This window comes from Agelaius phoeniceus, chromosome 1, assembly GCF_051311805.1.
Source record: "Agelaius phoeniceus isolate bAgePho1 chromosome 1, bAgePho1.hap1, whole genome shotgun sequence".
Taxonomy (NCBI): Eukaryota; Metazoa; Chordata; class Aves; order Passeriformes; family Icteridae; genus Agelaius; species Agelaius phoeniceus.
In genome coordinates, this window is record NC_135265.1 from 9186765 (window position 1) to 9209725 (window position 22961).

General features: G+C 36.1%; 1 protein-coding gene across 1 annotated transcript in view; it reads left to right on the forward strand.

Moving 5' to 3' along the window:
* UBE3C (ubiquitin protein ligase E3C) overlaps window positions 1–22961 on the forward strand; it is a 73179-nt gene that overhangs the window by 23549 nt on the left and 26669 nt on the right. The window contains exons 11-18 of the mRNA XM_054638292.2: window positions 6238–6324; window positions 6945–7102; window positions 7659–7891; window positions 11641–11745; window positions 12806–12893; window positions 16137–16234; window positions 19460–19592; window positions 20349–20596. Of these exons, the coding sequence (XP_054494267.2) occupies window positions 6238–6324; window positions 6945–7102; window positions 7659–7891; window positions 11641–11745; window positions 12806–12893; window positions 16137–16234; window positions 19460–19592; window positions 20349–20596 (1150 nt within the window). The remainder of the gene's footprint in view (window positions 1–6237; window positions 6325–6944; window positions 7103–7658; window positions 7892–11640; window positions 11746–12805; window positions 12894–16136; window positions 16235–19459; window positions 19593–20348; window positions 20597–22961) is intronic.

Sequence of the window (22961 nt, forward strand, 5' to 3'; positions counted from 1 at the left end):
TGTGCCAGCTTTATTGTTGTAGGTAGTACATTGCCTTGGATAGTAATTACTGAGCTTAAATGCATCACTGCTTTGGCTGGAGGCTTGCTGGTGAACTGTGTGGAAAAGGGTGTTTAATGAATAAAGAAGTCACCCAGCTTTAATTGTAGGAGTATGGCATCTATTTCCTCTGAAAAGCTCTGTTGGGTCTTTGCAATTATTTGTGGTGACAAGCTATTTACACATTGGATAAATTCAGGAGTTATGAAAGTTCTACTCAGCATCTTCTAGGAGAAAATAATTAACAGATTGTGACTCTTGAATAGCTGAATTTTAGAAATGAGTAGTAGATACTAAGATTTCTGTCAGTGATATGAGTGCAATTACTTCTGTGGTCAAATGAACTTAATTTGCACAGATATTTGGTAAATTAAAGTAGACATTTAATTACTAGTTCTGACTTAGAAGTCAGCTGTAGGTGCTGAGTTTGCCAGGGATCATCATTTCAGCAGCTGTCAGTCTTTTGTCCTATTCTCAGGGCATTTTAGGCATGGCCTAGGTTACCAAGTAGCTATTCTAAACATAATTTTTGAGTGTTTTTTGAAGGACAGATGATGCTTATTTGTGGAATTTAAAAAGGTAATTAAAAGACATTTTGTCATTAAGTTTCACTATTTTTGTCTGGTGATTTTTTTTAATGCCCAAATAATTTTATCAAATTTATTGATAGTCTTTTGGAAGATGCTGCACTTGCTTTGAAACTTTTACTTCATATCCAGAGTGAAGTATATCTACTTAATAAAACCATGTAGAAATAGTTAAGCAAAAATAATTTATCTTGAATTATTTTTAATATATTCTAAGAGCCTAATAGTGCTCTTTTATTTCTTGTTTGAAATCATACTGGGTTTAAAATAGGAGTTGTTAAAAAGACTTAGTTTATTTAATAGCATATCTGTGATATAAAGTAATGATAAAAACAGAAGCTTCAAATCTGAAAAATGGGATGATAAATACAGTAATAATTGAAAATAATCTTTCAATAACAAGAAAGTTGAGCTAAGATCAACACAGGATTTAGAAGGGAGCAAATGAAAAATATCTCAGTATTGTTTTATTAGTACTGAGTTTTTTTTCCTTCTTGGACAAAGATGAGAATTTCAGAATATACACTTTTATCACTCTGTTAAAGCTGAATGCTTTCCTTTTCCTTGAGGCTTCTTGGTACTTTAATAATTTGACTGATGATGGTGATACTGTGTGATGTTAGGAACACTGGTGTTGCTGAATCCACTCAGTATTTTCCTTGATTTTGTAACAGAGACCAAGACCAAAACAAGATGCCCACAAGTATAAAGTAGTTTTGAAAGGAACAAGCCTCTAAAGTTATTTTCTGATGTTCTAGACAGAGATCTAGATCTGTAGATGTAGATCTGTGTAGAGATCTATATTTTCAGAGGTGGATAACTGAGAAAAAACCAAATTGCTTTGGGTTAGTTATTAGGAATTTTGATGAACTCTGAAATAATTCTGGAAATATGCAATCAAGCCAAATTAAAGAAGAAAGTCACAATACAAGAGAAACCTGTAAAAAATATAAAATACAAAAAAACCTGTAGCCTGTGTTCAGTAACCCGGATTAGAGGTGTAAAATAAAATCCTGATTTTAAAGGAGCCATTAAGAGTTCTGCTTGTTTTCAAAAAGGATGAGGCTTTAATCTTTTCATGATGAAGTTGATACATATTGTTGAAAACAGGTACTAAAAAAAAAAGAGAGAACTTGTATCTTGGACTGTAGTTCTTCTGGAGAGACTTGCAAGACTTTTTCATCAAACCAATGCTTTAAATAATTAAGTTGTGTTTCTGTAAGATATTTTGGGGTGTAATTTAATACCTTAGACTTCAGCTTTATTCCAGCTGGGTGTTAAATGGTGCTGGAAGCTGTGCTGGGATGTCAGTCGCTGTCAGTGCCTGAGCAGTGCCCCCAGTTCACTGCCTTGTAACAGCTGCACAGTCCCTGTTCCTCACTGCTGCCTAATTCCTGAAACTGCTCAGCTCAGCTGTGGTTCAGCATTTCTCTGCTGAGATGTGAGCAGCCTGTGTTCAGATGTGTGCTGAGATACTCAGGCTTTATCCACGCTGCTGGGGTCATCTTTAGGCAGTGTTTTGACACTGCTGTGTTTTTCTTAAAGCCAACATCATTGCCTATGCAGTTTTAATCTTCCCTTTTTAAGCTTTATGTTCGTGGTCCGATGCAAACAGAGGTAGAAGCATAAAGCAGCCTAAAGATCAGGACAGTTCATTTAGCAATGGCTGTGCTGCTGTCTCATACCTGTGACACCTCTCAGTTCAGCAGTGACAGAATCTGCTGCCCCAGCAGCAGTGACCTGTCGCAGGCTGTATGAGCTCCTCTCATTCTGCTGTATTCTCTTCATTAACTTAAATGGTCTCAGTGGGAAACTGAGCCCAATTTATGACCTAGACTGAAAATCTTGCCTTTAACTAATTAACTTGTAGTGGTGCCTCAGCTAAATTAAGCTTAATGGGTCATTTAATCTGTCCCATTGCACAGGAGGAATTTGACACTTTTTTTAAACCAGAGGTGCCCAAAATGCTAATCTGGCAAGTAGACATAAATCATGTGGCCTTTGTGGACAATTAGATACCTAGAGAGAGAAACAAGGTTCTAAATAAATGATCGTTATGTACTTACTTTTGGGAACAGATAATTTAATTTGGTATGATTAAAATTGATACTTAACAGGAATCACTGAAGTGGATTTAACTCTATCACAGCCTGAGGTTGAGGCAGTGTGTATTTTTTGCACTTGAAAAAAGTTTATCCTTTCTGGTAGCAGAGAAATGTTTCTTTCTTCCAAACAGCTGTGCTAAATCTTAATATTGGACTTTACAGAAAATCTATTAATGAATCCATTACATAAAACATGTATAATGAACTCATAATAAAGAAGTTGGTGGCATTCAGTGAGATTTTCAAGAAAATGCAAATCTCTTTGCATTAATTCCAGATATGAGGAATTTAAACTTCAGCTGCTTTGTCTTTCTTTAGAATAGTGCAAATATTGAAAATGAAATCCCTGAGTTAGATTTTACAGAAGTTTACATAAAAATCAAAATGCCTGTAATATTTTTTATTTCTAGTTCTTTTTTTGGTTTTTTTCTTTAAAGGAAGACGAGGTCAAGACTATTTTGTCACTCAAAGCCAGATAGATATATATTTATATAAGCTGATCTCTAAACTTTGTGGATTTATAAGGCTTTTTCCTCAGGATGTATGAACTATCCCTGTACTCTTTTGCAGTTTATCAGGAATTTTTGCACTGTCATTTTAATGTAGCTCTACCTGGAAAGGCTGTTTTTAAACAGATGAACATCTTTTGTCTGCCAAGAAAAAAGATCAAATAAGGTAGATTTTGACCTATTTTGAGTCTCCAAGTTTTTTTGGTTTTTACTTAGTTGTTTTTTGCTTTTCACAGTGCTTTTTTTTGTCAGTGTGAAACCAAAAATTTTGAAACTTTATTACAGCCAATTTTGTGTAGCTTTCCAAAGTCATCCTTGCATTTTGTGGTGGGGGTTTTTTTTGTATTTTTTAATAAAGTTGTCATTTTCAACTTTGGAAGCCAGTTTCTGTACTTGGAGTGGGAAGGTAGCTGTTTTTTTCTGCCATCTTTACTTTTGCAATGGATTAAATTTCAGGTGAATCTAGCAATGCAAATCTCTTTTAACACATGGTCCAATTCACTATTCTCTGTTCAGTTTCCAGTTCTGTGTTTGTTTTCTGGTCACAGCACAGAAACTTTAGAATGGAAGCTTTAGAACAGATGAATTCATTGGCTTCATAGTTACAGTTATTTCATATTAATGAAACAGGCTGTTGGTGCCATCTTCCACCTAATGTGCATTTTTGTACTTAACCAGATTTTCAGGAAAGGGAAATGTGAAAGTTGAATTAATTCAGCATTTCTGGATCTGAGCCATGAAACAGAGCAGTTGCTACAATTGACTGCCTGAATCACGGATATGGAATAAAAATGGCTAAAACTTAGGCAAAGGTTATTATTATAAGCTCTTAAGGTTTGTCCTTTTTTCCCCTTCATTACTGCTGAATATTGCTAGAATGAAAAAATGAATTACATTATGATAGGTTCATTGTCCATAATGTTTGTTCATTTCTGCTCAAACTGTTACATAATTTCCAGGGATGATTGAGAAATTAACAAGTTTTTACTTGGAAGCTGCATGAGACCTGAAGGCAAGGTGCCAAATTACTTTTCATTTTAACTACGAGGCTGAAAACTGAAGGTCACTGAGGAAATTTCTCATTTCGGAAACCAAGACATCTGAGCTATCATACAGATATTTAAACATTAAAATACAAATCCTTATTCTAAATTAGCTAGCTATGATAAGGCTATCCTTACATGTTAATCCATAATTTTCGCCAAATGTCAAAATAATGTGACTTTAGAAGGGAATAGAATTCTCATGTATCAAATTCAGGTTGAATTTTTTCAAAAAACCCACATAGTTAAAGTAGAATTTAATGTAACAGCAAAGCATATCTTAAACTGGCATTAGCTGCAGTTGCTTCAAATTTGACTTGGACTTGGTAATGTTCCCAATGTGCAATTTCTTTGAAATAAGTGAAGCTCCCAACTCTTTTTAAATGTAATGATTTATGCATTTAAAATTCAAAGAGGCACACTGCAAACTCAAGGCTGCTTGTTTCATTTCCCACTTTCCTGCATGGCCTTAGTCTATTCCAGAGCTCCCTGTACCTGTGAAAGGATCCTTGGTGCTCAGTGAGGGGTTCTGCCTGCCCCTGCTGCTGGATCCCAGCCCAGATGCTGTCAGTGCAGCTGGGTCTGGGGGTGCAGGTGCGCTGGGAGCCCCAGGAAGGGACCAGCTCTGGGCTCAGGACTGAGGCTGTGCTTGTGGGAAGGCAGCGGGAGGAGCAGCCAGCCAGCAGCCAAGGGTGTTTGTGAGAGGGTGTGTTGGTGTTCTTGGGTGGGAGTTAAACCATTCTCCAGTGTTTTAAAACCTTCAATGATATTTTACTTTTTTTTCTCTAATGAAATGTGTGCTTCTTTTCCTTTTGCCATCTGGCAAATTTGAATTTCCATGTGGTCCATGATGCATATTTTGTTTTCTAGCAGCAGGTAATCTCCCCTGCCTGCTCCCATTTCCCAGCCTCCCATCTCTTGTATGCCTGGTCAAAGAGAATTTTGATGTTGCAAAACTGTTGGCCACTGAGAGATGTCAATCCCAATATTTGTTTTACTTACTCCCTAATAGGAATTAGGAGATCTAGGAAAGTAGCATCTATAAAAATTAACTGAATATTGTTCTTTGATACCTGAAAAAATGACTGTTCAGTCAGTGAAATTCAGTTTGGTTCTTAGAAGACATTGTTTCAAATTATTTTTTCTCATTTGTTGTTTCCTACAAGGGAAAGAAGATATGCTAGGTATGACTTTTTAGTTTCAGGAAGCTTTTTATTTCTCTTTTCTATAAAAAGTTTTTGATAGTGTAATCATGTCTGAAGCAATGAGGTTAAAGTCAGTCCTGTATATAACTGGCTTGTGAAATTCCACATTTACTTTTACAAACTAGTAAGAAATTTTCCAACAATAAACAATTTTCAGTTTGCAGATGGGTTAGTGCACATGTAGCAGTTCTGACATTGTTCCATTGATGTTCTATTTCTCTCTGCCAAGCTGAGTATATCAGTAAAGTTGCTATAGTTCTGGCATAAATGAAGGTATTTTAATCTACCTTCTGCAAAAAATGGCTATGTTTGTTACTGTCAGAAGAACCACAGAAGTGACCTATTAACTAGTTTGGTGTAACTTCCTGTATTAGAATTTAAAAGGTCCCAGATCATTAATTCAGTGTTACGTTATTTTTATTAATACATGTTGAATTCAGCAAAAGACTGGAAATGTGGGTTTATATGGTAGGGTTTGTTGCTGAAATAATGAAAACTGTTGTTTATATGGTAGGGTTTGTTGCTGAAATAATGAAAACTGTTATTTTTTGTATAAGGTTTTATATACTTGATTGTCAGTTTTTGGGGCTTTTACCATATTTGATCAGAATAAGACCTTTCATGTGGAAAAAGTAAATTTAAATTGTTAATTTCTGAGAAATGCTTGACTGGAAAGTTCTTATAGAAACATTGTGTCTTGTGAATTTTGAGTATTTTGGAAGACCCATTAATTTAACTTCTTCTTGCAGGCTTCTTTATAGTTTAGCCTTTAATGCCAGATTCCTGAGGCATCTTTGGTATTTGATATCTTCAATGACTACACGGATGATTACAGGGTATGTATTGTACCATTTCTGGAACATTCTTTGTTAAAATAGAATATCTACTGGAAAGGAAATGAGACAGTTAGAGGTATGGTTACTTACCTCCTGTGATTTCATAAAACTGAGCAAAATCTTGGAAATTGGACAGAATAAAAAAATACTTATTTAAAATGGGTTGAATATTTTGTAGTTCTTGGAGTGCTTGCAACCATCAGTGTAACAAACACTGAACTCCAGGTGGTTCATCCCAAGTGTGTGAGTTCTATCTCACATGCTCTGACTTGTCCAGAAGTAGATGGTGGCAGAAGCACTTTCCTGGGAGCTGAGGCACTGGACCTACAGATGTGTTCAGTGCTGACATGCAGAGAATTTTTCTCTTTGCTTGTGACTCCAAAGTATCTGCAGTCTGTATTAGTTAATTTGTCATGCAGACACTGAGGTACGAGTGACAAGAACTTCTGAGGAGTAACCTTATTTTCCAGGCATTGAAAACAATAATTATTTAACTGAAAACACCATTGTTACATTGCTGTTGGAGCCACTACCACATTCTTTTACTAGAATGCTGAAGGTAGTACTGTCATAGAGTATTTTATTAACCCTCTCTTTTACACTGCACTTTGTATTTTAAGGTCTATGGTGCCACTCCTTCAAGTGATTTCAAGAGGCTCTCCAATGTCTTTAGAGGACTCCAGCCGAATTATCCCTCTCTTCTACCTTTTCAGTTCTTTGTTTAGTCACTCACTCATTTCTATTCATGATAATGAATTCTTTGGTGACCCAATAGAAGGTGAGTTTCGAACATGCTAAATAGCAGTGCTTTGTAAAATGTTTTTGTGTGAGGCTTGGGGGCTCCCTGGGCAATGATTTGCTGACATCTGGGAGGAAGGATCTTCTGGCCTGCCTTGCTGATGGTCCCCTGAGCACTCAGCTGTCAGCTGGCTCTTTTATGGTGATTGCACTTAGAAAAAAGAGAGAAAAATTAATGGTCTGCATCTTGGGAACCGTAGCTTTACACAGGGTCTGATATGGGAGTTTTTAATCATTATAATTTTTAATGAGTTAGTGAAGAGAGTGAACTTCTTTTGGACTGAATGTGTAGTTTAATGTATAAATTTAACATAGCCGAAATCACAAAAGAGATCAAGGAGATAACTGTAATTAAAATAATTGTGACTACACATAATCCCAGGATTTGATCTCCTTTCTAAATGTTTACTCATTCTCTTCCTAGGTGATGTTTCTTTTCTCTACATTTAGATTATATGTGTGAATATTAAAGTTGAATTAAATAATTAGGGTTTGAAAAAGTAATTTAAGGAAACTTAAACTTGTGTTTCATGTAGTTGTAGGTCAAAGACAATCATCAATGATGCCTTTTACACTAGAAGAGCTTGTAATACTGTCCCGCTGCCTTCGCGATGCGTGTCTAGGAATCATCAAGCTGGCTTACCCAGAAACCAAGCCAGAGGTCCGTGAGGAATATATTGCAGCATTTCGAAGTGTTGGAGTAACAAAAAACACAGAAATGCAGCAGTGTATACAGACAGAACAGAAAAGGTGGATTCAGTTATTCAAGGTAAATGGTGGCAATTTTCACAACGTAGCTGAATAAAATTTTCATGATTCTGCTGAAGATATTAAATTAGATTTTTTTTGTCTAATTTTATTGCTGTTGCAACAAGGAATATGGACTTGGGAAGATTGCTGTTTGGCATATATGCTAAACTTCAAGTCATTTAATTCTGATAACTATAATAATTTTTTTTCCTTTCTGTCAACTCTTAATTTTCTTATTGCTTGTCTTGTTGATAAAACAGTTACTGTGTAAAATATGGGGTTTAACTTGGACTCCCATTAACCAAGGTGCTTAAGCTTGTTGTCATAACTTTGTATAGGTGTGAAATTCTAACAAAATCTAATGATTATCAGGTACTTCTGTATTATAGCCTTCACTATACTGGTACCATGCTGTAGTGGTTTTTTTTTGGTATTCTCCTAAAACCTGTTGGTATTCCTCATTTTGAGTTTGCTGGAATACTAAAGGGAAGGTGAATCTGCCTTAGCAAATGTGAATTTAATGTATGTTCTTTCTGGATATCTACCAGTGTTTTTCTGCTGGTTTTATCTGTGGCATCCTAGCTAAGACATGAGTTAAGAGAAGCTGAAAACGTTGGCAGAAAAAAACCTCTGATATAACTGTTGCTGAAAAAAAAGGAGTGCTTGACTTGTCATGAAAATTCTGCAGCAAACACATCTAGTCAGCTAAAATTGCTCATTAAAGAAGTGGGAGCAGAAGAAGTGCATTTTCCAAATTGAATGCTAGATTTACAGTCTGTTTAATACTGGCGACCTCTCGCACACTAATGTTCAGTTCGAGTCATCAGCTGTCCCTTCAGGTCTTTTATCACTGCTTTTGTCAAGCTATCTATTTAATTGAAAGAAGTTAATTGAATGAAAATGATCAACTAAGCTTGTATTAATATTGCTAATGGAACTTTCTTCTTGGCCATGTTTGGAGAAAGATGTCATGCTAGACTTTAGGAAAGGCCCATTAAGGCTTGCACTTAACCTGATGGGCTAATTAAGGAATGCTTATTCATTCTACAAGTCTAAGGTAGCCTCTATCCAGCCTATTCTGCCTGATTTTACAACACATTTCACTTATGAGCATAAGCATTAACAGCAGTGAGAGTAACTGATAATGTTTTGATTGCATTGAATACAGTCCTAATGCACCACTGAATCTGTAATTTGCACAGATTGATCTAATATATGTTTGCACAATGTAATTTAATTACTTGTCTTTAAATTGCTAAATAAACTTTTGATTTAAAAGTCACTAATGAAACCCCCAATATGTGTTCTTTTTCTGAGAAAGATGTCAGACCAGGGGTATTTTTATGCATGCAGTTTGTATCATGCCTCCTTCTTTTTGTTTGCTTTAGTTTGATATACTTAATCAATCTTTGTGTAAGTTGGTGGATTTCAGGTGAATTTGGTAATATTTTGCAGTTCAGAGAGCTGTAAAGTTCTGAGTTACTTTGTCCCACTCTGGCAGTCTGAAATTAAACTTGTAGTGGAACTGTCAAAACTGGGTGTAGTCTTGCTATGTTCAGGAGCCAGAGTTGTCTTCCATCAGCTGAACTGGAAATACAAATCTTGAGGGTATCTGGAAGGCTCCAGTTCTACCCCAAAAAGAAGATGATAGCAAAGCTTCCCTTGTCTGCTTCTTCAGAAGCATGTTTGTTGTTACAGATAAAAATTGAGCATGGCTAAAGTTAATGTCACCAAGAAGACTCCTGTGTATAGCTCTGAGTCTTTCCTGACAGCAGCTTCAAAAAATTGCTTCCTGCCAGTAGGCAGGCAGCAGTACCTTCTTCCAAATCATTAAAACAAAGCTAAAGTAGGTAATTATAAATTCAAATAGAAACTGCTTTTTCTTTCTTTTGCACTGTGTCAAATATATCTATCAAATATATGGGATTTATCTTTGCTAAAGCTTTTGCAAGCTGCTGGTGGAAAAAAACACATTGCTTCCTTATCATCTGTGCTTTTAATTTCTCTTTTTTCTTTTAACTCCTCACTTCTTTTGCGTATTTTCCATGCCTCTGGTGTCTAGTGAAATACATATGTGTATATATGAAGTGAATGAAATTATATATATATATATATATACACACACACACATTCATACATGCAAATGCAGGCTTTATTTCTGCAAGGTAATGGTAAGTCTGGAAACAGAGAGGCTGCTGACAATGATGTGCATGTTTGCTAACAGATTGGAGGTCTTTGGTAAGATTTACATGTGCAAATGTCTTCATTTAACAGAATCCCCCATTTTTGGCTTGTGCAGTCAACTGTTACAGATTCCATAGAGAATCTTTAAGTTATGAGTATATGAAAATGGATTTTGTTAAACAAAAGATTTATTTCACTGTCTTGAGTTAATCCTGTGAAATCAAGTTTCTAATTTTGCTGAATTTTAGTTTTAAATGCTGCTTGCGCTGGACACTTTATTGGGAAGAAATCCCCCTTTTAATATTTTTTTATTGTAGTACATCTTTCCTTTCCAGGGAATGCATACTTAGGAAAATTTTTACAAAGGAATGCTGAGTTGGGGTGGCAGCTGGGTTAGTGTTCTCAGTACCAATTCATTCTGCAGGAGAAACTCCAATTTCACTTAATCTGATTCAGCTTCCTGTAAGGTTTCTTTAGCTGCTTGTAGAATACTGTATTTTCATGCCCTTCATGTGGATAGTATTTTCTGATTTTATTTTCATTTTTAAAAACGTTTGCCTCGCTTATAGTGGTAATGGGACCATAGAGTTTCAGTGATTTGTGTAACCTGCACTGCATTTTATAAGGGAAAGGTGATGAAAATTCCCATGTAATCAGACAGTTTACTTAATAGCATTTTTGTTCTGTCTTGAATAAAGACATTTACCTTAAAAACTGGATGTTAAAAGCTCTTTTGTGTAGCTTCTAGACCCAGAATCCTTTAGAAGGCCCATTGAACTTTGTTACTGTTGACACCTGTCTATTACAACTGTCTTTTAGCAAGATTATTTCTGTGAAAAACTCTGTGTACACTTTTTTCTTACTCATTTCTCATGTGCTGTACTTTAAAGTTGCCAAACAGATGGCTGTTCATTGTAGCAGTGATAATGTCTTTTTAGCCCAGTAATTTACTATTGTATTGATTCCACTTAATTATCTTTATGTAGTGGTGGGTGAACTTGATTCAGCTTTGGACTGAAGGCATGCAACTGAATATGGCAGTTCTGCTTGAGGTGGAGAATTTGTTAGCTTGGTTTCTCTACTTTTTTTTTTTTCTGGATTGGAGGAACCTTCCAGGAGAAGCACTAAAATTGCAAAGATGCCATGATAACAATTTTTCTCAGCCTCTCAATTTTGCTAGGAAGATAAAAGAACATTGTATACATATCTAATATACATTGTGTGTATACTTGATTTGGTGTTTTTTTCTTTAAATAAGTAATTTAATGTTGATAATGATTTGTTTGGGCTTCCTTGAACTGGCATGCAGCACTTCAGGTGTGCAGTACTGCTAAATCCTATGTAGTGCTGGTTCCTCAATTTTGGAATGAGACTTATTAAGTCAGGTTTTTTGATGTCTTGCAGGTGAACCATGATTATTTAATTTCATTCTATTTAAGTCTAACAGCAAGTTTTTGTGAGTTGAAAATAAGTGGCAATTTTGTATGTTACTGATTTTTTTTAAAAAAGCTCTTGCTTTGTGAATTATGTAATTTCATTCACAGTGCTAGATGTATACTGAATATGTGTGTTTCTGACACCTAGGTCATCACAAACTTAGTGAAAATGTTGAAATCTAGGGATACAAGGAGAAATTTCTGTCCACCAAATCACTGGCTCTCAGAACAAGAAAACATTAAAGCAGATAAGGTAAGAGTCATATCCTTTTCCACAAAACCTTATAGGAGCCACATTTTCAGTGGTCAGGTGTTTGATTGCTGACAGTATTGGTGGTGATGTTGATTTTGCACAGATTGTATGGTTTAAAACCTGGAATTATGTTGCTTTTCTCTAATGTAGGAGTCTTGCATCTGTTAAGGAACTTGTATGTTAAAGCACATTTCCAATCCATAAAGGGGAACTTGCCCTACAGTGCAAGAGTGTAAATCATTGGCATTTATAGCAGAGGAGAATGGGAAATCTGGTAGCACTTAGTTGCATCTTCTCATAGTAAAAATGCTAAATTAAATAATTGCTCTACAGTGGGGAAAATTCTCTTCCAAAATAAAAGAAAATTCAGCAGCATTTTCTGTCCTTACCTCACCTAGAACTGACTTTTTTTTTTTAAAGAGCTTTGGAACAAAATGACATTGGTCTCAAAAAGTGTGTATGTGTGTGCAAAAGAAAAAGGTAATACCTGCTGTGGACTACATTCCTGGGAATCATGACACATGCTCAGTACAAAATAAACGAAATATTTGATATCTCAAAATTCAAAGTTGGCTTCTCTAGTGTCCTAAATACCAGAACTGAATGAAACATTGTGTGTTATTTTTAAATACAGGGGATTCCCATTGTACTGTTGTGAATTGTACAGCTCTCCTGTAAGGCACAGTTGTAAAGAGGGATCAGCAGAAATGAAGATGTCTCAAGCTGCATCAAGGGTTGGGTATTAGGAAAAAGTTTTTTACAGAAAGGGTGATAAAGTTCTGGAATGGTCTGCCTGGGGAGGTGGTGGAGTCACCATCCCTGGATGTGTTTAAAAAAAGCCTGGATGTGGCACTCAGTGCCAGGGTTTAGCTGAGGTGTTGGGGCTGGGTTGGACTCAATGATCTTTAAGATCTTTCCAACCCAGTGATTCTGTGAATTCTGTGAATTAAGGCATTCAGAGACACTCCTGCATGTGCCAGCTTTGTGTATTTAGTATGCAGCAGTAAGTTATAAAGTGTAATTAGTCCTGTTTAACTGTGAAATCCTGTTAATTTGTGAGGTCACCCAGCTGTATGTGCCATCAGCCAGACACGTGTGGAGGGTCAGGAGGATGGGGAGAATCGGACCCCTGCAGTCCACGCTGGATGGTAAGACACTGCCATGCAATTTCAGCTTTGCCAAGTCAAAGGAAGAGATTGCCTTATGCAAAGAAATCTGTCTTTGCTAGAATGCAGTTGAGTATTTTGTAGTAAAATCTTGCTAACCAAAAGCAAGACAATCTTTCATGATTTTGGTTAAGATATTTTTAAAAATTGTGCACTTGTATGCATGTGTGTAAATATTTATAGTAAATAATGTTATTTAATTTAATAATTTCTTTGCCCAAGCTTCCACTGGCATTGATGAGGTGGAGAAATGATGTGTTTTTTAAATAATGTATTAATATGTATAAAAGGCAGTTGTATAGAACAGAAAATTAATACAGCTGCAGAAGATGTAATTTTGCTTTTACTGTCTACTATAAAGAAACATTTTTGTTATGTATTAAACTGTAACAAACAGGCTTTGCATGGTAAATAGCAATTCCTGTTTATAAATATTGTGTCTAATTAGATAAGGCAGAAATGTAAACCTGTGAGTTACTCAAAATATCAGGATTTTATGGAACTTGCAGGGAAAGATTAGAGAATGGACAAACTTAGCAGTCAGGGTAAATTTACACTAGAATGTTCCAATATGCTGTCTCATGTAGGCAGTCTGTTTCTTCCAGCTTTTCATACCTTTTCAGCTTCACTATTCTAGAATTCTACCTCTCTGTGATCAGGTAAAATAATCATTAAATCACTGGCACTTGTGCAGAATTAATAATGAATTTAAAATGGGGCCTTTAAGCAGCAAAATGATTCATCTACAAGAGTCCTTGCTCTCTTTCAGGATGATGCAATCTGCTTGAGTTAGTGTAGCCAGATCCAGTAGATCATGGAGAGACTGTAGCCTTTGAATGCTGCTGTAGGGTTGTACAGAATTAAAAGCTTTGTCCAGGGTTGAAACCTAAAGACTTCTAGTGATAATTTTTGTTTGAGTAGCTATGATGGTAAAAGTTTATTTTGATTACCTTATTAGTGTAGTTGCCAGATAATAACTAGTTGGCTCAGTTCAAGTACAGCTGAGAATTATTGATTATGTATTTTTCCTGTTAGTTTCTTTCTTTGGAAGTTACACTTCTCCACATCAGCAATCCTTGTTTCTGTCACTGACCTACATGACTGTCCACAGCTGTTTGTACTGTCTGGATGTTCTCCACTGCCAAACCTATTCCACATTTATCACTTGCACATTCTCCTGCTCTCCTCGCCCTCACACCTACACTATATTGAGGTTTTCCTTCCCCAGATGCCCCCAGTTCCCTCCATTTCACGCCTCTCCTGCTGTGGGCACTTGGGGGATGAGGAATGCCTGTGCTGTGCTGGTGTGAGCAGCTCTGTGCCCTCCTTTTCCTGGCTGGCTCCAGGTGAGCTGGCACACTGAGCACTGCTCTCCTGGCTGGTGCTAAAGGAATTTCTCCTCTCTGGCCTGTGAAAATTTTCACAGTATTTGGCATTTTTGAATTTCCTATTCTCTGTCAAAGTTGGAGTTCAGCTGATGAACTCAAGAGGTGTCTTGGAGGAAAGATGGCACAGTGTGTTCATGTAAACCTTGTTTTCATACAAAGTCAGGCTGAAAAGAGAGTGCAGTCAACATGAATGTGTGAAAACAAGCAGGTAACCTTGTGCACATGACTTGTTTAATCCCTCTTGACTCCATATGGGTTAAAGCCAATTAGCATGAAAGTACTGCTGAATCACATATGGCCATGTTTATTTGTGCTTTTTCATTTACTTAAATGGCAGACTTGTGAGTTCTAAATGCCCTCTGTATTGATGACTCCATCCCATATTTCTCTCTAAAGAAAGAAGCTGTGATGGAGAAATGCAGATAAAATTGACTAATTGACTGAAATAATTGAACTGTCGAAGTCATGTAGTAGTTTACCTTTGCTGTACATGCACTTTTCATTTAAAATGATTTTAACTGTTAGCTTAATAGGCTTCATACATTGACTTTAATTAAAAATGTTTACTAAGTAAACTAAAAATAATCACAAATCAGCATTTTGTCAGATATTCCAAAGGCTTACAATGTTGAAACCTGCTCCCAATGAATATATATCAAGATCAGTGATGTTTAGGGTCATACCCTATTAAATTGGTTCTTAAAATATCCCACTTCACATGCTTTGAGGATATTAAAAACAAACAAAAAAGAACATTGAAGTGTTCAGTTTAGAAGATTGCAGAAGATGCTTGTCACCCATGGGTGGAAGCCAAAGAGAAAAACCTTGACGCTCTAATCAAAAACTTGCAGACAGGGTAATGACATGGTCCAGACTCTGGAGTCTTTCTTCAGAGGTGGTTATTAAACATGAAAATGAAACAACCAAGGAACTGTGGGTGTTGTTACCTCTGTAGGCTGAAGTCAGGTGGGCCTTTGACTAGAGTGGTTCATCAGTGAGCAATACTGACTGCAGTTAATTAATTTACAGTCAGGTGTGTGCTCACTGGCTGAGTTTCCTTCCATAAAGTTAGAGCAGGATTGTAATTTCTACTGTGCATCACCAAAAGTTCAGTTGTTTCCTAAAAATACCCTGTGAGTGAGTTCAAAGGAGCTGCACAGTAGTTTGGGAACTGCATGAATGAGCATTTCTGCTGTGGCTTCTTGAATTCTTCTCCAAGATTTCTGTCTTAAATACGTTATACAGGTTCTTGATGGTGTTTTCATTGTTTCTGCAGTCACTGAGATTTAATGTGGTCTCTGTGACTTTGCTGTTAGGGGAGAAAACTCACTGAAATAAATGTTATCTTTCTGTTGGTTTCCTTAGATTTGATTTAATTCTTAAAGTTTTTACCTAAAATGGCTTGATTTAAAGTAGAATATGTAGTTGAAAGCACAGTGACTGTAAACTATTCTGAACATGGGAATAGGAATATTGTATATTCCTGCAATGAAAATTCTAAATCATCACAGTTACTAATTATCTTCTGTCATGCATTTTTTTCCTAACTCCTAAGCTTAAATGTCAATAAGGAGATTTTTTTCTGAATAAAAACAGAGGTACAGGAGTATATATTTTTATATGCATTTTGGTTTTGTATGTTTTTACTACTTACATTTCAGTTTGCCTGTAGCAACTAATGTTTAAGGAAAGGTAAGGCTTTGAGTGAGTATGTAGTAAATAAACTATTTTAATGTATGTGTTTTTATACAAAGTAGATTGAATCACCTGATACAAAATAAATTGTTTAAAAAAATGTTCTTTCCAAAATTTTTAAAGTTATTATTTCTGTTTTAAGTGGGTTTGGAACCAGCACCTCTTTCTGTATCTGAAGAACGACAACTTGCAATTCTGACAGAGCTACCTTTTGTAGTTCCTTTTGAAGAAAGAGTAAAGGTACCTAATTTCTAATTTAATATGCAATTGGTGTTTTTTGTTTTGAGTAAGTGTAAAAAGAGCACTTAGTGAAGTAGAACCTGGATGGATTCCCTATAGAAGGATATGGCACTCTGCACTGTATTTCTGCAGTACTCATGCAGCAGCTGAACATCTAAAGTTACTGGCTTCTCTCTTACTTTCCTGCTTGTGTTGCCCTTAATAATATTTGCATTCAAGTTAGGAACATTTATTCTGAGGCAGATGAGAGCAGTTTGCAGTCCCGGCTCAGAGATGGCTCTACCTGAGTGCACCCTCTGGTGGTGGCACAGCACCCGCCGTTGTGTGTTGTACCAGAGGGCAGGCTCACAGCTGGAGACTCGGGGGCACTGGGTGGGTTTGCTCCAAATGAGATTGTGGATCTCCACTTTGGGAAAGAAACACCTACAGATTAAGTTCCTGCATTCATAGCTGTGTAGCTGAACTTTAGTAGAGTGTATAGCTTAAAACTTCCAAGAGTCTTATACTTGATTGATTGAGTTTGCTTATGAATGTTTTTGAGATTTTATAGATGTAATTTTTAGTTGCATTACCTATTTCAGTTTGCATCATTAATATTCTTAAAGTTTTTTTTTGTTAAGCACATTTTTTTAAAAACTGCTTTACTTTTTAACAATATCAATTATTCCAAAACTGCTCCCTAAATTGTCTTGGAAATGTTATGTTTCAAGACACCATCAAGGGAATGAAGAGTAATTCCATAGGGAAAGTAGAAAGTCTTTATTTGTCAAAACAGACAGAGGCAGCTTTGGTAGAAAATGTGTGGGTTTTTCTCAGGCTTTTGTGAAACAGTTGTTTCAACAAAACATCTTATGACTGTATGGCAATGGCACACCAGGATTACAGGAAAATGATAGGAACTGATCTCAAGCAGGGATCTCTATATCATGACTTAGTCACTGCCTTGCAGCCTCTGGAATTCTTAAAGCTGCATTGAGATGCATGCATGTTATGGTTTTGAAATTCATAAAGCCTTTTTTGGTGCAATTGCAATTCATAGACCCTTGTATGCTTTTATCACAAAAACTGAAGTAACAGTGGCATGAGAGCTTGGAGATAAGGATAAAGCTACAACTGACCTTCTATAGTTCAAAGAGGAGATCCTGTTACACTGTGTTTTGGAACAAGAGTGTACAGTCCTTTTTGTATGCTAGTGGGAGTCAGCATTCCTTGGAGTCTCCCACTGCCTCTGCAGAGCACATTGCAATAAGGGAAGAAAATGCCACGACCATAATAAGGTTTTTTTTCCTTTTGGTCAGTTGCTGTCTATTGCTCTGTAATCTAATATGGTAAGCTCAATGCTGCTTGTGTGTGGGGATTGTTCCATATGCCCTTTCATTTTCTGATTTCCTCATGCCATTTTTACCTTGACTCACCAGATAACAGATAGTCTAACAAGCAATTGCAGAGCCAGTTCCATGGTAGGCTCTAGAGCTTTCTGGCCTTAGGGAGAGTTTTCCCATTCAGCCTTAAAGCACCCTGGGGTGCACCTTTCAGTCTGTGGGAGGTAATGAATCCAGTTTGTAGCAGTGTCTTGGTTCTCACCTCCTTAGGCCATACTTTGGTCAGCTTGCCTATGGTGATGCTATTTCCATGGTGTGTGCTTCAGGCAGCATTGCTTGTTTTTCTCTGTTTGTCTGAAGTCATTGCAAATTCTGCAGTTGTGCATTAGGATTCTCATTTTCAGGACTAATATATCCATGAACATTGGGTTGTCTAGGGAGTCAGAGTCAATACCAAAATGAGTTTTTCTATGAGATGTAATACCAGGTGAATTTTTCCATCTAGAGTTGGGTAAAAATAATTAATAAACTGTATGTAGGGCTGCTTCAGGAAGGAGAGTGGTGGTGAGCATATTCTCATGCTCTGTACATAAAAAAGGAGCCTGTGACTACATGTCTGGATGTTATAAAACTGTAGAAAAATTTAGGCTGTAAGGGACCTCTGGAGATACTGTAATCCACATCCTTCCTCACACAAGAATATCTTCAGATTTGGGTCAGCATGCACAAGGACTTGTCCAGATGAGTTTTGACTATCTCCAGAAATGGAGATTTCACAAACTCTCATGTGACCTTTTGCAATACCCAATCACTCCCATTATGAACTTTTTTCTTTATGTCCATCCCTTGTTTCTCTTTCTGCAGCTTAGGACTGTTTTCTCTTGTTTTCCTGCTGTGTACCTTAGGAAAGATTCCTGCTTTGTCTATACTGTAATCTTCCTGGCTGGAAAACATCTTCTCCACTAGCAACAGTTGCACATAAAAACAGTAGATTTGAGACCTTATTCTACCTTTGTTTGCTGTGGTCAGATTTTCTCTTTCATGGTAAATTTGTTGTTTTTAAAAATCGCTGCAGACTCTTACTTAATGTTCTTAATTAAAAAATGGTCTGACATGGAAAATATGCTACAGTATTTATTGAATATGGGAAGGATGGCAAGAGAGAATATAGTAAACCTACACTCCATGGATAGAGGGAATATTATTATACATTAGGCAATCCCCTCCCATGCTACATCTTGGCACAGAAACACAGTGAGCTACAGTTACTGTTCAGGGGAACAGGTTCCTGTTGTGAAGGCTTGAAAATGGACAGTGTGAAATTCAATTTGTGCTTCACCTGGCATAATTGTTTTGAATTTTTATGATGCTCTGGTTCTTTTTTTAATATGTGGTAATATCCATGATTTTAATCTGAATTATTTGTTCACTGCTTATACAAGGGGAACTAGTACCTATTTTCTTATTACTGAGAGTGTTCCTGACCATTGCAAACAGCAACAAAAATTTACTTACCAGCATTGAGAATAACCTGTGTGTGTGAAAATCTCATGGGACTTTTTTCATTTCTCTTTGAATACTTTGCATTTCAGAACTCTATTAAGTTAGGGAGAGGAAACTGGAAGCATTGGCACAATGTTTATAGATGTGCTTCTTTATGTAGAAAGAACTGAGGATGTTATCTTAGCACAGAAAAGTTCTTTGCATTTCTGTCCCCCTCCTCCCCTTCCATGGGTCATGGCTCTGTATAAAGTTTCTGCTGCTCAATGAGAGAGAAGACAAATAACTTGAAAGTGAGTGCCAGAGCCAGCTCAAAGGACAGTAAGAGTAGGGAATAACCATCTCTCATTGAATATTTAGATCTGCACAATGATATGATTGCTCTTTTCACTCATTTAAACAGATTTTTCAAAGATTGATCTATGCTGATAAACAAGAAGTTCAAGGAGATGGGCCATTTTTGGATGGAATTAATGTCACTATCAGAAGAAATTATATTTATGAAGATGCTTATGATAAACTTTCTCCTGAGAATGGTAGGTTTGCAGTTATCAGCTTGTTACAAGACTTTATTGTTCTTATTATGTAGTTCCATGTTTGCTTATTTGACTGGTATGCTGTAGGTGTATCAGCTCTGAAATTTGAAAGTCCTTAAAAGTTACATTTCCTTGTTTTTACAGAAGTAATTCTCACCCCTGTTCTTTCTGATTATTACAATCTAAATCATCTCTTTACACCGTCTTTTTATGGTGCTTTTCTTCCCTTTTGCTTGTCCAAATAATTGTAATTTGTATATTTTTCTATGTAATTCATTAGATATTATCTGCTTTGGTAGTCTTGGCCAGTAAATACATATGGACTGAACAGGATTTGCTTGGTACAATGTGTCTGATAATAATGCAGGTCTCTTTCTAATGATGGGATGTAGTAAATTTTACTACATTGAATTAAATCACATTTGTGTGAATCTGTGTGATTGTGCACTCAAAATATTTTATATAAATACAATTTTCAAGTTTTCCTTGGTCTCTTTTAATATTTGTAGGATTTTTTTCTTCCCCTACCTATGGTATTATCCTCTTCTTTTTTTGATGACTCTTAAGATGATATCTTTTCTACAAAGTGAGTGTTTCACAAACTGAATATTCTAAAATTCAAGCCAGTAATAGGAGTTTTGCTACAGTTTACTAGGTCAAATTTTATGCTAGCATATATAGTTTGTTTATGTGTTTTTATCCATACAAAACTGAAGCAGATAATTGTATTTGAGTTTGTCTCTCCTTTCCCTGCAGAACCTGACCTAAAAAAGCGCATTCGTGTCCACTTGCTTAATGCACACGGTCTTGATGAAGCTGGCATTGATGGTGGTGGAATTTTCAGAGAATTTCTGAATGAACTCCTCAAATCAGGATTTAACCCTAACCAGGGGTTTTTTAAGACCACCAATGAGGGGCTGCTTTACCCTAACCCTGCTGCACAGATGCTGGTTGGAGACTCATACGCCCGACATTACTACTTCCTTGGGAGAATGCTTGGAAAGGTAAAACCAGTGGTCTGGAATACAAAGCTATAGCAGTACTGAAATGATTCAGTAGTGTTTCTTCTTAATTAGGAGTGGATGGGAAAATCCAAAGATTTTCCCAGACTTGAGAGACAGTAACTCTGACATATTGGGTATGAACATTACTACTAAATTTCTGGTTGATTTTAATCAATTATATGCTTGGGAAGTACAGGAAATTTGTGTTATCCTGACTGCCAGTTGAGTTAGGTAACAATAACAATAATAAAGTGTATCTAGGCCTGCTTCAGGATGGAGAAGTTTGCATATGTGTGCTTCTGTGTGTATCCTCATGCTTAAGATTAAGTTGATTGAATTCACCAGATCTACTCTGCATATAGTGATTTTTCAACCTGGAGCTTTCAGGACTATGACTGCAGTTTACATTTCCATCATTTGGAATATGTGAAATGAATGTTTTAAATAGTTACTAGTTGTATGAGGTATACCATTTTTGATAGCATTTAAAATTTGCCATCAGCATTTAAAATACTTAAAAGGCATATGCAAATTACTTTTCACATAGTCTGTTTAGGGTTTTGTACATTTTGCATATTTCTCAAGTTTTAGTGCTTGATAATTTGGTGATATGAATGTTCAAAGGCTAATAGATGCTTGTTGAGCTAGATGAAAAATGGAGGGAGAGGAACAAAGACAGAAACCATTACAAACATTAATTACATTCAATTTTCTTTTATGGTCAGGTTTAATACTGAGGCTATTTCATTCTAAGCACTCGAAATAATTTTTATAAAGCTAATAATTGTGAAACAAAATTTGGAATACAAATTCCATTTCAGAAAAAAAAAAAAGTATTAACTGCTACTTAGCTGTCTAATACTGAAGGTATTTAAGATGTAAAAGTCCCATTTAAGTGCCTGCAGTATTTTGGAGGCTAAAATCTTGCTACTGCCTTGCAATGAGGTTTGATGTCTTTGTAGTATAGCTGGAAGAGGTTTCAAGGGATGTTGTTGGCAAACAGTGAATTGTTGAACCAGTGCTGTGTTTGGGAGTTGCCAGTCAAGTGAGTTAGATCAAACTGCCTCTTTGTAAGCAAATACCCTGCTAATGCATCCCAGCTACTGCCATATCCAAATCTCCTACAGAATGAAATTACAAATTGGCCATTTCAATAAATAATCTTTGACCGATGTTCCCACTCCTGTTGGGAGATGGATTCAGTACTAATACAACAGTTGGGAATTATGTCTGATACTACATATCCAAGCTTAATTTTCTTTCTGCATGTATAGATTTTTGGAGTGGGAAAGCAAATGCTTGTGGTATTGTTAAGGGGGTTACTTCACCACAAAAATGTTTTATGTATATCTAGGAAGGGCTCAACTTTCAGGGAAAGTTTGAAACATTATTTAAAAAAGAGATTGTAATTTTGAGTCTTTGGTTTCCTCTGTCAAAACAACACATTGCCTTCTGTAACTGAATTTCAGATATTAGCATAGAGACAGAAGTTGCAAAATGTGTTTTATCTCACAGAGTGCTACAAGTAGAGTTTTTTGGTTTTTTTTAAATCAGAAAATCTATTATTTAACACTTTGAAAGCATAAATTGGTTTTGTATTTGCAGTATGTGTAGATAAGGTAAGAATTGACAGTGCTACTTAATAATTACCCTTGCCCAGGTGCACAGACACCTTTTTAGTGGTGTATTTAGAGACTTGATGAATTAAACAGAAAGATAAGGCACGACCATAATATTCCAAACCTGCTGGTATTGTGATCTTGGTTAGGTTATTGAATACCCACTCATCCATTTTCAAAAATGTGTCCATTTTGTGCTTTGCACAGGGCTATTTGTGAGCAATAGGGAATTATTAAAAGCCCCTTTGCAAACAAAGTAGATATAATGCAACGGAAGCAATGAGGCATCCACAGCAATTTCTTATTTGTGAAAATCAGTGTGCAAAGAGTGCTGCCACCAAAAACCCTCACGTAAGAGGCTTCAATGTTATCAGAAAACAAATACATTAAAATATAATAATTTATAGAAATTCTTGGTCTCTTGGTAACCACTTCATACTAATATCCAAATGCATTTAACTTTCAGCACCATGAAGTTACACCTAAATCAGTTTTTCTTCTCATCAGGAAGTTTCTAACAGCTTGGCATCTTTGTTAATTGGTCAATTCAGAAGAAGAAACATCTTAAAATATAAAACATATCTTGAGAAATGGTATATCTGAAAATAGAAATAATTTTAATCCTGAATAAATTACTGACTTTTGGGTATCTTTTTAGTTAATGAAGAAATTAAAATCTGTGTACAAAATGCATAGCTTGTTCATACAACTTTGGTAGTCACTGGATGAGCAAAAGGTCTTGTGGA